Genomic DNA, 15,738 nt, shown 5'->3' with positions numbered 1-15,738 from the left:
ATAACAACATAATTCCTAAACAAGCCCATAGAGGTATGCCATATCGAAATCCGAGTCCTTTTGACCAAGTTATGGGCTTTTAAAGATGTAAAGAAGGCCCATTTTAGTAAACCTTTGCAAAATTAAAATCAATGACATAAAAACGGTCATATTTTTTACTACCTTTAAAGTTATATATTTTAATGCAGATAAAAACATAATCATTCCACAAGCCCATAAAGGTATGCCATATCGAAATCCGAGTCCTTTTCACCAAGTTATGGGCTTTTAAAGATGTTAAGAAGGCCCATTTCAGTAAACCTTTGCAAAATTAAAATCAATTACATAAAAACGGTCATATTTTTTACTACCTTTAAAAATATGTATTTTAATGCAGATAACAACGTAATCATTCCACAAGCCTTTAAAGGTATGCCATATCGAAATCCGAGTTCATTCGACCAAGAGTATTGGCTTTTAAAGATGGAAAGAAGGCCCATTTCAGTAAACCTTTGCAAAATTAAAATCAATGACATAAAAACGGTCATATTTTTTACTACCTTTAAAGTTATATATTTTAATGCAGACAACAACATAATTCTTAAACAAGCCCATAGAGGTATGCCATATTGAAATCCGAGTCCTTTTGACCAAGTTATGGGCTTTTAAAGATGTAAAGAAGGCCCATTTCAGTAAACCTTTGCAAAATTAAAATCAATGACATAAAAACGGTCATATTTTTTACTACCTTTAAAGTTATATATTTTAATGCAGATAAAAACATAATCATTCCACAAGCCCATAAAGGTATGCCATATCGAAATCCGAGTCCTTTTCACCAAGTTATGGGCTTTTAAAGATGTTAAGAAGGCCCATTTCAGTAAACCTTTGCAAAATTAAAATCAATGACATAAAAACGGTCATATTTTTTACTACCTTTAAAGTTATATATTTTAATGCAGATAACAACGTAATCATTCCACAAGCCTATAAAGGTATGCCATATCGAAATCCGAGTTCATTCGACCAAGTTATGGGCTTTTAAAGATGGAAAGAAGGCCCATTTCAGTAAACCTTTGCAAAATTAAAATCAATGACATAAAAACGGTCATATTTTTTACTACCTTTAAAGTTATATATTTTAATGCAGACAACAACATAATTCTTAAACAAGCCCATAGAGGTATGCCATATTGAAATCCGAGTCCTTTTGACCAAGTTATGGGCTTTTAAAGATGTAAAGAAGGCCCATTTCAGTAAACCTTTGCAAAATTAAAATCAATGACATAAAAACGGTCATATTTTTTACTACCTTTAAAGTTATTTATTTTAATGCAGATAACAACGTAATCATTCCACAAGCCTATAAAGGTATGCCATATCGAAATCCGAGTTCATTCGACCAAGTTATGGGCTTTTAAAGATGGAAAGAAGGCCCATTTCAGTAAACCTTTGCAAAATTAAAATCAATGACATAAAAACGGTCATATTTTTTACTACCTTTAAAGTTATATATTTTAATGCAGATAAAAACATAATCATTCCACAAGCCCATAAAGGTATGCCATATCGAAATCCGCGTTCATTTGACCAAGTTATGGGCTTTAAAGATGGAAAGAAGGCCCATTTCAGTAAATCTTTGCAAAATTAAAATCAATGACATAAAAACGGTCATATTTTTTACTACCTTTAAAGTTATATATTTTAATGCAGATAAAAACATAATCATTCCACAAGCCCATAAAGGTATGCCATATCGAACTCCGAGTTCATTTGACTAAGTTTTGGGCTTTTAAATATGTAAAGAAGGCCCATTACAGTAAACCTTTGCAAAATTAAAATCAATAACATTAAAACGGTCATATTTTTTACTACCTTTAAAGTTTAATATTTTAATGCAGATAACAACAAAATCATTCCACAAGCCCCTAAAGGTATGCCATATTGAAATACGAGTACATTTGACCAAGTTATTGGCTTTTAAAGATGGAAAAAAGGCCCATTTCAGTAAACCTTCGCAAAATTAAAATCAATGTCATAAAAACGGTCATATTTTTTACTACCTTTAAAGTTATATATTTAAATGCAGATAACAACATAATTGTTGGGGAACCAGACACCCTATACATTTATTCTTGTAAACTTTATCTCTCGCTCGCCTGTGTTATCTATTTACACTTACACGCGCATGAAGTCCAGCTTAATCGTATGTACATGCAAGAGCTTTTCCAAATGCATTGCCTCGGTCAGTACTTTTCCATTCATCTCTTACGGTAACGTGTTTACGACTTAATTCAGCCTATTCTTGTAGTAATATACCCAGCTACAGTCAGTCACATTTTTGCTACCAACGCAACCACAGCGCATCGAAATTGATTGTACTAAATTATATATAGAATGTTCGGTGAATACAAATAAAACTCAATTTAAACAGTTACACTTCTGGCGTCTAATTTGTTAACATAAAATTACTGGTCCTTCGAGCCGGATAGCCAGGAAAGCGTTTGTTTTCGGGACATTTAATTAAAATTAGTACTTGTCAACGGTGATCTATAGATATCTGCATCGTATAGAACCGTCCTCTAACTTCAATCGTCATGCGGAGTGTGATTCAACAGCGGGGCTTTTGCAAAAGCCAAATCACTCGTGCGCATAACAATGCCACGAAATTTGTGGAAGATATTCAGTCAATCCCGACATTAGTCGCGCGATTGGCCCAGCTACAGGACAACTATTTGCGGTTTGTGCGACTTACGGAGGATTTGTACGCCTACGAGTCTGAAGAGGGTTGGGAAGACCCTGCTGAAGACGTTGATATATACGAGGAAAAACACTACGCTACATATGCTATTCTCAGTAATACGCTTGAAGATTTAAAGGCTGAAGTCGCTAACAATACTCTTCTTGTTTCCGATCAATCATTCAACACTACTCGCAGAAGCCATGTGGACTTTCAGTTCGAGCGAATCAAGCTCCCAACCTTTTCAGGAAATTATGAGGATTGGAAACATTTTTCGGACATGTTCACGGCATCGATTGCATCAAATACGAATTTCACTGAGTGCCAAAGATTTCACTATTTGAAATCATACCTGTCTGGCGAGGCACTCGCTTTAGTGAAACATATTCCCGTGACCAATGAAAACTACAGTGAAGCCTGGGACAAGTTGGAAAAGCGGTACAACAAAAAACCGCTTATTATCCGATCATTTCTGAACAGTTTTCTAACGCTACCTAGTGCCACAACCAGTAGCATCAGTACTGTGCGTAAATTGGTGGACGGCGCAGATGAAGTTATTCGTGGGTTAAGAGCACTTCAGTGCGATGAACGAGATCCCTGGTTAATATTTATATTATTATCAAAGTTAGATCCTGAAACTCGGCAGTCATGGGCCCAGCGCGCAGAATCTGAAAATTCCAGTGTGACCATCGAGCAATTTCTAACCTTTCTCACATCTCACTGTGACACCTTTGAAGCCTGCCAACTCGGTCGCGCGCCTCAAGCTCGACGATCGGCTGCTACTCATCATGCTGACGCCCACCAGAGACGCGACGACAACAAGTGTTTATATTGCCAGCAGGCTCATCAACTGTACAGGTGTGACCAATTTCTAACCCTGGACATCGCAGCTCGCCGAGAATTCCTGAAAACCAGAAAGCTCTGTTTTAACTGCCTCAGCGCTTCACACATGGTCGGCAATTGCACATCGAAAAACACATGCCGGGTCTGCCGCCGCAAACATCATACATTGGTCCACGACACACCGCAGCCTTTTCGACCTGGAGAGCCTAATGAGTCACCTAGCGTAAACACTGGCAATCTGTCCTCAACCCCCCGAGATAGATCATTCAGCACAAACAATAAACTTCGCACTCACGAAGAGACACCATCAGGCAGCGTTCCTCCTGTGGGGAACAACTACACTCATCATACCCTGGAAAATATTCCGTATGCAGGTTCGCAAACCCTATTGCCAACCATTCTCGCAGACGTCGACGACGCTTGGGGAAATACAACAAAATGCAGAATGCTCTTAGACACGGGATCCACCATTACTTTGGCATCGGAATCATTTGTTCAGCGGATTGGCGTGCATCGAACGCATGCACGAATTTCAATTCTTGGTCTGGCCGCAAACAACGCCGGTCATACTCGAGGGCGCGCACACTTTAAGCTGCGCTCTCGGCATTCGGATCATATCATCGAGATGGACTCCTTCATTTTGTCCTCGCTGACGTCATCGCTTCCAGCGCAAACTATTGACACATCATCTTCAACCTGGAAGGAAATCTCAGCACTTCCCTTAGCAGATCCGACGTTCTGCACTCCTGGATCTATAGATGTCATCGTTGGATCTGATCAACTATGGTCTCTATATACCGGAGAAAGAAAATATTTTGGTAAGAACTATCCCATCGCTCTCAATACAATTTTTGGTTGGATTATTGCAGGCTCGTACACTGCCTGCGACGACCACATCACTCCGGCCGTGACCCATCACGCGGATCTCGACACGATGGTTCGATCGTTCATGGAAATGGACAATGTGCAACCTAACCAATCTCTCTTGGACTCCAGTGATCCCACAGAGAGTCATTTCGCAAACACTCACACGCGCTCCGAAGACGGGGTCTATATCGTCGAGTATCCCTTCAAGGACGGAGCCCCGCCTATCGAATCAACTCTTCCCCAGGCCACCAACCGCCTAGTCTCATTGGAGCGACGGTTTCGTCGACATCCGGAACTCAAAAAACAATACGAGGAGTTTTTGGATGACTACTTGCAACGCGGTCATATGGAACAACTGACATCAGCCCAAGTAATGGACGACCCTGACACTTGCGTTTATCTACCGCATCACGCTGTCATCAAGCAGGATAGCCTGACGACCAAATGTCGGGTGGTCTTCGATGGATCTGGAAAGGACAGTTCTGGAATCTCCTTAAACGACAGACTTCATATTGGACCACCGATTCAGCGGGACTTGCTCGGGGTTTGCCTACGTTTCCGGCAGCACCGATATGTTCTATGCGCAGATATTGAAAAGATGTTTAGAGGGATTCAAGTTTCTAGGCGTCACACCAATTTTCAACGTATTGTGTGGCGCAAAAATGAGAATGAACCTATGCTTCATTTTCGCCTGTTAACAGTCACGTACGGCCTAGCGCCCTCTCCATTTCTGGCCGTTCGAGTTTTGAAGCAACTAGCTGACGATCATCGCCTCGAGTACCCGGCCGCATCACAAGCATTATCACAAGATGCTTATGTGGACGATATCCCAACTGGATGCGATTCGGTAGAAGATCTTCTGGTTCTAAAGACGGAGCTGATTGGACTCTTAGGAAAAGCGAAGTTCAAACTGCGGAAATGGAGCTCTAACTGCTGGAACCTTCTGCAATCATTACCTGAAGAGGATCGATGTTATGACCCAATACAGCTCACCAAAGGTTCACCTATGGAATCGCCCGTCAAGGTCCTTGGAATTCAGTGGAATCCAGGTCGTGATGTAATGTTCGTCAAACCTACAGAATTCGATCTCAGCATTGTCCCCACGAAACGAGAACTATTATCGCAACTTTCCAAGATCTATGACCCACTCGGGATTGCAGCGCCTACCACCGTGCTTCTCAAGCTCATCTTCCAAGAAAGTTGGACCGCTGTAATACACTGGGACGAACCTATTCCTGAAGCCCTGAATGCACGCTGGAGGGCATTAGTAGAGGATTTCTCGTCGCTGACAAAATGCCAAGTACCTCGGTATATTGCTGCACCCTACCAACACATCCAACTGCACGGATTCGCAGACGCATCCATGCACGCGTACGGTGCTGTTGTTTATAGTCGAGTAGCATCGGATGGGAAGTTCCACATAAATCTCGTAGCCGCCAAAACACGTGTGGCTCCAATAAAATCAGTCTCAATTCCACGCCTGGAATTGAACGCTGCCCTACTCCTGACACGGCTGCTCACTATTGTTAAAGCGTCGTTAACTATTCCTGTTAACAACACGATCTGCTGGACAGATTCGGAGATCGTGCTACACTGGCTGTCCGCACCACCACGGAATTGGAACACATACGTCTGCAACAGAACGGCTGAGATACTGAGCGAATACCCACGTAGCTGCTGGAGCCATGTCCGCTCCGAGGATAATCCTGCCGACTGCGCATCCAGGGGACTTCACCCGTCTAAGCTTCTTGACCACGAACTTTGGTGGAAAGGCCCATCCTGGATGGCCTTGCCACAATACGAATGGCCTCTGTCTACTAGCAAGTTCCGAGTTGATACACATTTGGAGGCCAGAGCAGAGGAACGTCCAGCCAAGCCAACAACTCTACATAGCTTTCCTGACGAAAGTATGGACGAGTTGCTCATCAACAAGATCTCATCCTGGACTCGGCTCATAAGGGTAATTAGCTATTGTTATCGCTTTATTCATCGTCTTCGTTTGCAGCACAGGCCTTATTCTGAGTACCTAACTTCAACGGAACTGCAGGCAGCACGAAACCAACTTCTTCGTCACATCCAACGAAAGGCCTTTCAAAGAGAGTATACGCAGCTAGAAAACGGACGCCAGCTTCATGCAAAATCGCAGCTGATCCGGTTTTCTCCATTTCTGGATAAGGACGGACTAATGCGAGTTGGCGGACGAATCGAGAGGTCGACCCTTAACTACAACGCCAAGCACCCGGTTATAATTCCAAAGAGTTCTCCAGTCGCCGAGCTCCTGGTACGACATTCTCATGTGACAAATCTTCACACTGGAGTGGACGCCACGTTCACAAATCTTCGACAACAGTACTGGATCCTGGGTGCACGAAATATCGTCCGAAAGACTGTCTTTCAATGTAAACGCTGTTTTCTCCAACGCAAGAGCACAAGTAGCCAGATCATGGGAGAGCTACCTGTACCTCGGGTTCAAGCCAGCCGTTGCTTTCAACATACCGGCTTGGATTATGCCGGGCCAATTTCAATTAAAGGTTCAACTGGGCGCACACCAGTGATCGGAAAGGCATGGTTCGCAGTATTCGTTTGTCTAACAACGAAGGCTCTCCACATCGAAGCAGTCACCGATCTAACAACCAAGGCCTTTATTGCGGCTTTCCAACGATTCATTGCTCGGCGATCTAAACCAACTGATCTCTACTCAGACAACGGTACCACCTTTCATGGCAGCAAACGAGTACTCGACGAAATGCGGCTGCTAGCCATGGAGCAACGCAAGGATGAGAATTTAGCAAACTTCTTCGCCAACGAAGGAATCCTGTGGCACTTCATACCGCCTTCTGCCCCACACTTCGGGGGAATATGGGAAGCCGGAGTTCGGTCCATCAAGCTACATATGAAAAGAATAATGGGATCGTCAGCCCTAACCTTCGAGGAATTGTCTACAGTTTTAATACAGATTGAAGCATTACTTAATTCCCGCCCTCTTTGCTCATCAGGGGATTCTACTTTGGATCCGCTTACTCCAGCCCATTTTTTGACTGGCACTCCCTATACTGCCTTACCGGAGCCATCCCGTCTAGACGTCCCCATCAACCGCTTGGAACGATGGACTCAACTACAAGCAATGGTCCAAGGCTTTTGGAAACGCTGGCATATGGAGTACCTAACCTCTCTGCACGAGCGCACCAAATGGCAACTGGAAGACGATAATTTGAAGGTCGACACACTGGTAGTGCTTAAGGAACCAAATCTACCTCCATCGAAATGGATTCTAGGACGTATCCAGGAGGTACACGCCGGACAAGACGACAAGGTCCGAGTTGTTACCGTCAAAACCGCCCAAGGAGTCTTCAAGCGGCCAATTACCAAATTGGCGATCTTGCCCCTTTGCTGAACAGCCGTTCAGGGGGGGCGGTATGTTGGGGAACCAGACACCCTATACATTTATTCTTGTAAACTTTATCTCTCGCTCGCCTGTGTTATCTATTTACACTTACACGCGCATGAAGCCCAGCTTAATCGTATGTACATGCAAGAGCTTTTCCAAATGCATTGCCTCGGTCAGTACTTTTCCATTCATCTCTTACGGTAACGTGTTTACGACTTAATTCAGCCTATTCTTGTAGTAATATACCCAGCTACAGTCAGTCACATTTTTGCTACCAACGCAACCACAGCGCATCGAAATTGATTGTACTAAATTATATATAGAATGTTCGGTGAATACAAATAAAACTCAATTTAAACAGTTACACTTCTGGCGTCTAATTTGTTAACAATAATCATTCCTTAAAGCCCATAGAGGTATGCCATATCGAAATCCAAGTCATTTTGACCAAATAATGGGCTTTTAAAGATGGAAAGAAGGCCCATTTCAGTAAACATTTGCAAAATTAAAATCAATGACATAAAAACGGTCATATTTTTTACTACCTTTAAAGTTATATATTTTAATGCAGATAACAACATAAGTCTTAAACAAGCCCATAGAGGTATGCCATATCGAAATCCGAGTCCTTTTGACCAAGTTATGGGCTTTTAAAGATGTAAAGAAGGCCCATTTCAGTAAACATTTGCAAAATTAAAATCAATGACATAAAAACGGTCATATTTTTTACTACCTTTAAAGTTACATATTTTAATGCAGATAACAACATAATCATTCCACAAGCCCATAGAGGTATGCCATATCGAAATCCGAGTCCTTTTGACCAGGATATGGGCTTTTAAAGATGGAAAGCAGGCCCATTTCAGTAAACCTTCGGAAAATTAAAATCAATGACATAAAAACGGTCATATTTTTTACTACCTCTAAAGTTAAATATTTTAATGCAGATAACAAGAAAATCATTCCAGAAGCCCCTAAAGGTATGCCATATTGAAATACGAGTTCATTTGACCAAGTTATTGGCTTTTAAAGATGGAAAAAACGCCCATTTCAGTAAACCTTCGCAAAATTAAAATCAATGTCATAGAAACGGTCATATTTTTTACTACCTTTTAAAATATATATTTTAATGCAGATAACAACATAATTCCTAAACAAGCCCATAGAGGTATGCCATATCGAAATCCGAGTTCATTTGACCAAGTTATGGGCTTTTAAAGATGTAAAGAAGGCCCATTTCAGTAAACCTTTGCAAAATTAAAATCAATGACATAAAAACGGTCATATTTTTTACTACCTTTAAAGTTATATATTTTAATGCAGATAAAAACATAATCATTCCACAAGCCCATAAAGGTATGCCATATCGAAATCCGAGTCCTTTTCACCAAGTTATGGGCTTTTAAAGATGTTAAGAAGGCCCATTTCAGTAAACCTTTGCAAAATTAAAATCAATGACATAAAAACGGTCATATTTTTTACTACCTTTAAAGTTATATATTTTAATGCAGATAAAAACATAATCATTCCACAAGCCCATAAAGGTATGCCATATCGAAATCCGAGTTTATTTGACCAAGTTATGGGCTTTAAAGATGGAAAGAAGGCCCATTTCAGTAAACCTTTGCAAAATTAAAATCAATGACATAAAAACGGTCATATTTTATACTACCCACTATAGGCTGGCTGACCACTTTTTGTGGCCAAAAATCCATTTTTCGAAAGTCGTTAATATTAAAATCTAATGAAGACAAAGTGTTGGGAAAACTTCAAACTTCAATGTTACGTAACAGAAATTTTAACAGAGTCACGATCTGTTAAAATATCGGCTGTTAAAACAGCTGTTCGGTGTCACGGGCGCACGAAAGCTACTTTGTGAAAAAAAGATTCGGCTTAAAATTATAAAAATAAGGCACCAAACTAAGTTTTTACCAAACAAGTTATGATGGCATCGAAAGATAGCGGTTTGGACTTTGTGTTTGTGGTCGTCACAAGTTGGATTTGTTTGTGTAGTCCCTGTAATTGAGTGTTTTTTATAGTCGCTTTACGTGTACAAATTTACAATAAAAACTAACTTTAAATAGAGATATAAAGTGAGTTTCACCTAGTTTCACCTTAATATTTACACTGTGTTGTCGGTAGTTCAGTTCTTGTTCATATGAATGCTATCCTAAAGTGCACTTTTGCGCACTTTCGTCGCAATTTACCTTTTTAGGTCACAACCTCAGGTTAGACAACTCAGAATTGTTTTCGATTTAACATGTGAAAAATGGGCGGCGCCACACCTTTTTTCTATATATATGTTCATTACATCGATATAAATCCAAATCAAAAATATACACCTCTAAATTATCTTTTGTTTTTAGGGTAAGTATTTTCTTATATATTTTTATATTATTTTTTATGATACAACTAGAATTTATCCTAAATGGGGCGTTGCCACGCCTTTTTCTGTTAGTTTGCTAATTATAAGCCCAAATATAAGAACCGAACTCAAATATTTGGTTTTGCTTGAAGTTATTAATTTTGGCCACAAAAAGTGTTCAGCCAGCCTATAGTGCTACCTTTAAAGTTATATATTTTAATGCAGATAACAACGTTATCATTCCACAAGCCTTTAAAGGTATGCCATATCGAAACCCGAGTCCTTTTGACCAGGTTATGGGCTTTTAAAGATAGAAAGAAGGCCCATTTCAGTAAACCTTTGCAAAATTAAAATCAATGACATAAAAACGGTCATATTTTTTACTACCTTTAAAGTTATATATTTTAATGCAGATAACAAAGTAATCATTCCACAAGCCTATAAAGGTATGCCATATTGAAATCCGAGTTCATTTGACCAAGTTATGGGCTTTTAAAGATGGAAAGAAGGCCCATTTCAGTAAACCTTTGCAAAATTAAAATCAATGACATAAAAACGGTCATATTTTTTACTACCTTTAAAGTTATATATTTTAATGCAGATAAAAACATAATCATTCCACAAGCCCATAAAGGTATGCCATATCGAAATCCGAGTTCATTTGACTAAGTTTTGGGCTTTTAAATATGTAAAGAAGGCCCATTACTGTAAACCTTTGCAAAATTAAAATCAATGACATAAAAACGGTCATATTTTTTACTACCTTTAAAGTTATATATTTTAATGCAGATAAAAACATAATCATTCCACAAGCCCATAAAGGTATGCCATATCGAAATCCGAGTTCATTTGACTAAGTTTTGGGATTTTAAATATGTAAAGAAGGCCCATGACTGTAAACCTTTGCAAAATTAAAATAAATGACATAAAAACGATCATATTTTTTACTACCTTTAAAGTTATATATTTTAATGCAGATAAAAACATAATCATTCCACAAGCCCATAAAGGTATGCCATATCGAAATCCGAGTTCATTTGACTAAGTTTTGGGCTTTTAAATATGTAAAGAAGGCCCATTACTGTAAACCTTTGCAAAATTAAAATCAATAACATTAAAACGGTCATATTTTTTACTACCTTTAAAGTTTAATATTTTAATGCAGATACCAACAAAATCATTCCACAAGCCCCTAAAGGTATGCCATATTGAAATACGAGTTCATTTGACCAAGTTATTGGCTTTTAAAGATGGAAAAAAGGCCCATTTCAGTAAACCTTCGCAAAATTAAAATCAATGTCATAAAAACGGTCATATTTTTTACTACCTTTAAAGTTATATATTTTAATGCAGATAACAACATAATCATTCCTCAAGCCCATAGAGGTATGCCATATCGAAATCCAAGTCATTTTGACCAAATAATGGGCTTTTAAAGATGGAAAGAAGGCCCATTTCAGTAAACATTTGCAAAATTAAAATCAATGACATAAAAACGGTCATATTTTTTACTACCTTTAAAGTTACATATTTTAATGCAGATAACAACATAATCATTCCACAAGCCTATATAGGTATGCCATATCGAAATCCGAGTCCTTTTGACCAGGATATGGGCTTTTAAAGATGGAAAGAAGGCCCATTTCAGTAAACCTTCGGAAAATTAAAATCAATGACATAAAAACGGTCATATTTTTTACTACCTCTAAAGTTAAATATTTTAATGCAGATAACAAGAAAATCATTCCACAAGCCCCTTAAGGTATGCCATATCGAAATACGAGTTCATTTGACCAAGTAATTGGCTTTTAAAGATGGAAAGAAGGCCCATTTCAGTAAACCTTCGCAAAATTAAAATCACTGACATAAAAACGGTCATATTTTTTACTACCTTTAAAGTTATATATTTTAATGCAGATAACAGCATAATCATTCCACAAGCCTATAAAGGTATGCCATATCGAAATCCGAGTTCATTTGACTAAGTTATGGGCTTTTAAATATATAAAGAAGGCCCATTTCAGTAAACCTTCGCAAAATTAAAATCAATGACATTAAAACGGTCATATTTTTTACTACCTTTAAAGTTATATATTTTAATGCAGATAACAAACTAATCATTCTACAAGCCCCTAAAGGCATGCCATATCGAAATACGAGTTCATTTGACCAAGTTATTGGCTTTTAAAGATGGAAAGAAGGCCCATTTCAGTAAACATTTGCAAAATTAAAATCAATGACATAAAAACGGTCATATTTTTTACTACCTTTAAAGTTACATATTTTAATGCAGATAACAACATAATCATTCCACAAGCCCATAGAGGTATACCATATCGAAATCCGAGTCCTTTTGACCAGGATATGGGCTTTTAAAGATGGAAAGAAGGCCCATTTCAGTAAACATTTGCAAAATTAAAATCAATGACATAAAAACGGTCATATTTTTTACTACCTTTAAAGTTATATATTTTAATGCAGATAACAACATAATCATTCCACAAGCCCATAGAGGTAAGCCATATCGAAATCCGCGTCCTTTTGACCAGGTTATGGGCTTTTAAAGATGGAAAGAAGGCCCATTTCAGTAAACCTTTGCAAAATTAAAATCAATGACATTAAAACGGTCAAATTTTTTACTACCTTTAATGTTTAATATTTTAATGCAGATAACAACAAAATCATTCCACAAGCCCCTAAAGGCATGCCATATCGAAATACGAGTTCATTTGACCAAGTTATTGGCTTTGAAAGATGTAAGGAAGGCCAATTTCAGTAAACCTTCGCAAAATTAGAATCAATACATAAAAACGGTCATATTTTTTACTTCCTTTAAAGATATATATTTTAATGCAGATAACAACATAATCATTCCACAAGCCCATAAAGGTATGCCATATCGAAATCCGAGTTCATTTGACTAAGTTTTGGTCTTTTAAATATGTAAAGAAGGCCCATTACAGTAAACCTTTGCAAAATTAAAATCAATGACATTAAAACGGTCATATTTTTTACTACCTTTACAGTTTAATATTTTAATGCAGATAACAACAAAATCATTCCACAAGCCCCTAAAGGTATGCCATATTGAAATACGAGTTCATTTGACCAAGTTATTGGCTTTTAAAGATGGAAAAAAGGCCCATTTCAGTAAACCTTCGCAAAATTAAAATCAATGTCATAAAAACGGTCATATTTTTTACTACCTTTAAAGTTATATATTTTAATGCAGATAACAACATAATTCTTAAACAAGGCCATAGAGGTATGCCATATCGAAATCCGAGTCCTTTTGACCAAGTTATGGGCTTTTAAAGATGTAAAGAAGGCCCATTTCAGTAAACCTTCGCAAAATTAAAATCAATGACATAAAAACGGTCATATTTTTTACTACCTTTAAAGTTATATATTTTAATGCAGATAACAACATAATCATTCCACAAGCCCATAGAGGTATGCCATATCGAAACACGAGTCCTTTTGACCAGGTTATGGGCTTTTAAAGATAGAAAGAAGGCCCATTTCAGTAAACCTTTGCAAAATTAAAATCAATGACATAAAAACGGTCATATTTTTTACTACCTTTAAAGTTATATATTTTAATGCAGATAACAATATAATTATTCCACAAGCCTATAAAGGTATGCCATATCGAAACCCGAGTTCTTGGACCAAGTTATGGGCTTTTAAAGATGGAAAGAAGGCCCATTTCAGTAAACCTTTGCAAAATTAAAACAAATCACATATAAAAGGTCATATTTTTACTACCTTTAAAGTTATATATTTTAATGCAGATAACAACATAAATATTCCACAAGCCTATAAAGGTATGCCATATCGAAACCCGTGTTCTTTGACCAATTTATGGGCTTTTAAAGATGGAAAGAAGGCCCATTTTAGTAAACCTTTGCAAAATTAAAATAAATCACATATAAACGGTCATATTTTTTACTACCTTTAAAGTTATATATTTTAATGCAAAAAGGACATAATCATTCCGCAAGCCCATAGAGGTATGCCATATCGAAATCCGAGTTCTTTTGACCAGGTTATGGTCTTTTAAAGATTGAAGATTAAGTAAACCTTTGCAAAATTAAAATCAATGACATAAAAACGGTCATATTTTTTACTACCTTTAAAGTTATATATTTTAATGCAGATAACAACGTAATCATTCCACAAGCCTATAAAGGTATGCCATATCGAAATCCGAGTTCATTTGACCAAGTTATGGGCTTTTAAAGATGGAAAGAAGGCCCATTTCAGTAAACCTTTGCAAAATTAAAATCAATGACATAAAAACGGTCATATTTTTTACTACCTTTAAAGATATATATTTTAATGCAGATAAAAACATAATCATTCCACAAGCCCATAAAGGTATGCCATATCGAAATCCGAGTTCATTTGACCAAGTTATGGGCTTTAAAGATGGAAAGAAGGCCCATTTCAGTAAACCTTTGCAAAATTAAAATCAATGACATTAAAACGGTCATATTTTTTTCTACCTTTAAAGTTATATATTTTAATGCAGATAATAACGTAATCATTCCACAAGCCTATAAAGGTATGCCATATCGAAATCCGAGTTTATTTGACCAAGTTATGAGCTTTTAAAGATGGAAAGAAGGCCCATTTCAGTAAACCTTTGCAAAATTAAAATCAATGACATAAAAACGGTCATATTCTTTAATACACTGAAAGTTATATATTTTAATGCAGATAACAACGTAATCATTCCACAAGCCCATAGAAGTATGCCATATCGAAATCCGAGTCCTTTTAACCAGGATATGGGTTTTTAAAGATGGAAAGAAGGCCCATTTCAGTAAACCTTTGCAAAATTAAAATCAATGACATAAAAACGGTCATATTCTTTAATACACTGAAAGTTATATATTTTAATGCAGATAACAACGTAATCATTCCACAAGCCTATAAAGGTATGCCATATCGAAATCCGTGTTCATTTGACCAAGTTATGGGCTTTTAAAGATGGAAGGAAGGCCCATTTCTGTAAACCGCAAAATAAAAATCAATGACATAAAAACGGTCATATTTTTTAATACATTTAAAGTTATATATTTTTAATGCAGATAACAACATAAACATTCCTCAAGCCCATAGAGTTATGCCATATCGAAATCCGAGTCATTTTGACCAAATTATGGGCTTTTAAAGATGGAAAGAAGGCCCATTTTAGTAAACCTTTGCAAAATTAAAATCAATGACATAAAAACGGTCATATTTTTTACTACCTTTAAAGTTATATATTTTAATGCAGATAACAACATAATCATTCCACAAGCCCATAAACGTATACCATATCGAAGTACGAGTTCATTTGACCAAGTTGTTGGCTTTTAAAGATGGAAAGAAGGCCATTTTAAGAAATCATTCGCAAAATTAAAATCATTGACATAAAAACGGTCATATTTTTTACTACTTTTAAAGTTAAATATTTTAATGCAGATAACAACAAAACCATTCCACAAGCCCCTAAAGGTATGCCATATCGAAATACGGTTCATTTGACCAATTTATTGGCTTTTAAAG

General features: G+C 37.4%; 1 protein-coding gene across 1 annotated transcript; it reads left to right on the top strand.

The window, feature by feature from the left end:
* The first annotated feature begins 2,576 nt into the window (after positions 1 to 2,576).
* LOC139353873 (uncharacterized) lies at positions 2,577 to 7,823 on the top strand. The gene has a single exon (XM_070998096.1). It carries the CDS (start codon positions 2,577 to 2,579, stop codon positions 7,821 to 7,823), a length of 5,247 nt encoding a protein of 1,748 aa, XP_070854197.1.
* Positions 7,824 to 15,738: the final 7,915 nt, after the last annotated feature.

This window comes from Drosophila suzukii (genome assembly GCF_043229965.1).
Source record: "Drosophila suzukii chromosome X unlocalized genomic scaffold, CBGP_Dsuzu_IsoJpt1.0 scf_Xc, whole genome shotgun sequence".
In the NCBI taxonomy this organism is placed as follows: Eukaryota; Metazoa; Arthropoda; class Insecta; order Diptera; family Drosophilidae; genus Drosophila; species Drosophila suzukii.
The sequence above is the reverse complement of the archived record's forward strand: the minus strand, read 5'-3'. Positions and strand labels throughout refer to the sequence as shown.

Bases quoted from the DNA above. Each gene is read 5' to 3' on its own strand.
- LOC139353873 (XM_070998096.1), top strand. From the start codon at position 2,577: ATGCGGAGTGTGATTCAACAGCGGGGCTTTTGCAAAAGCCAAATCACT.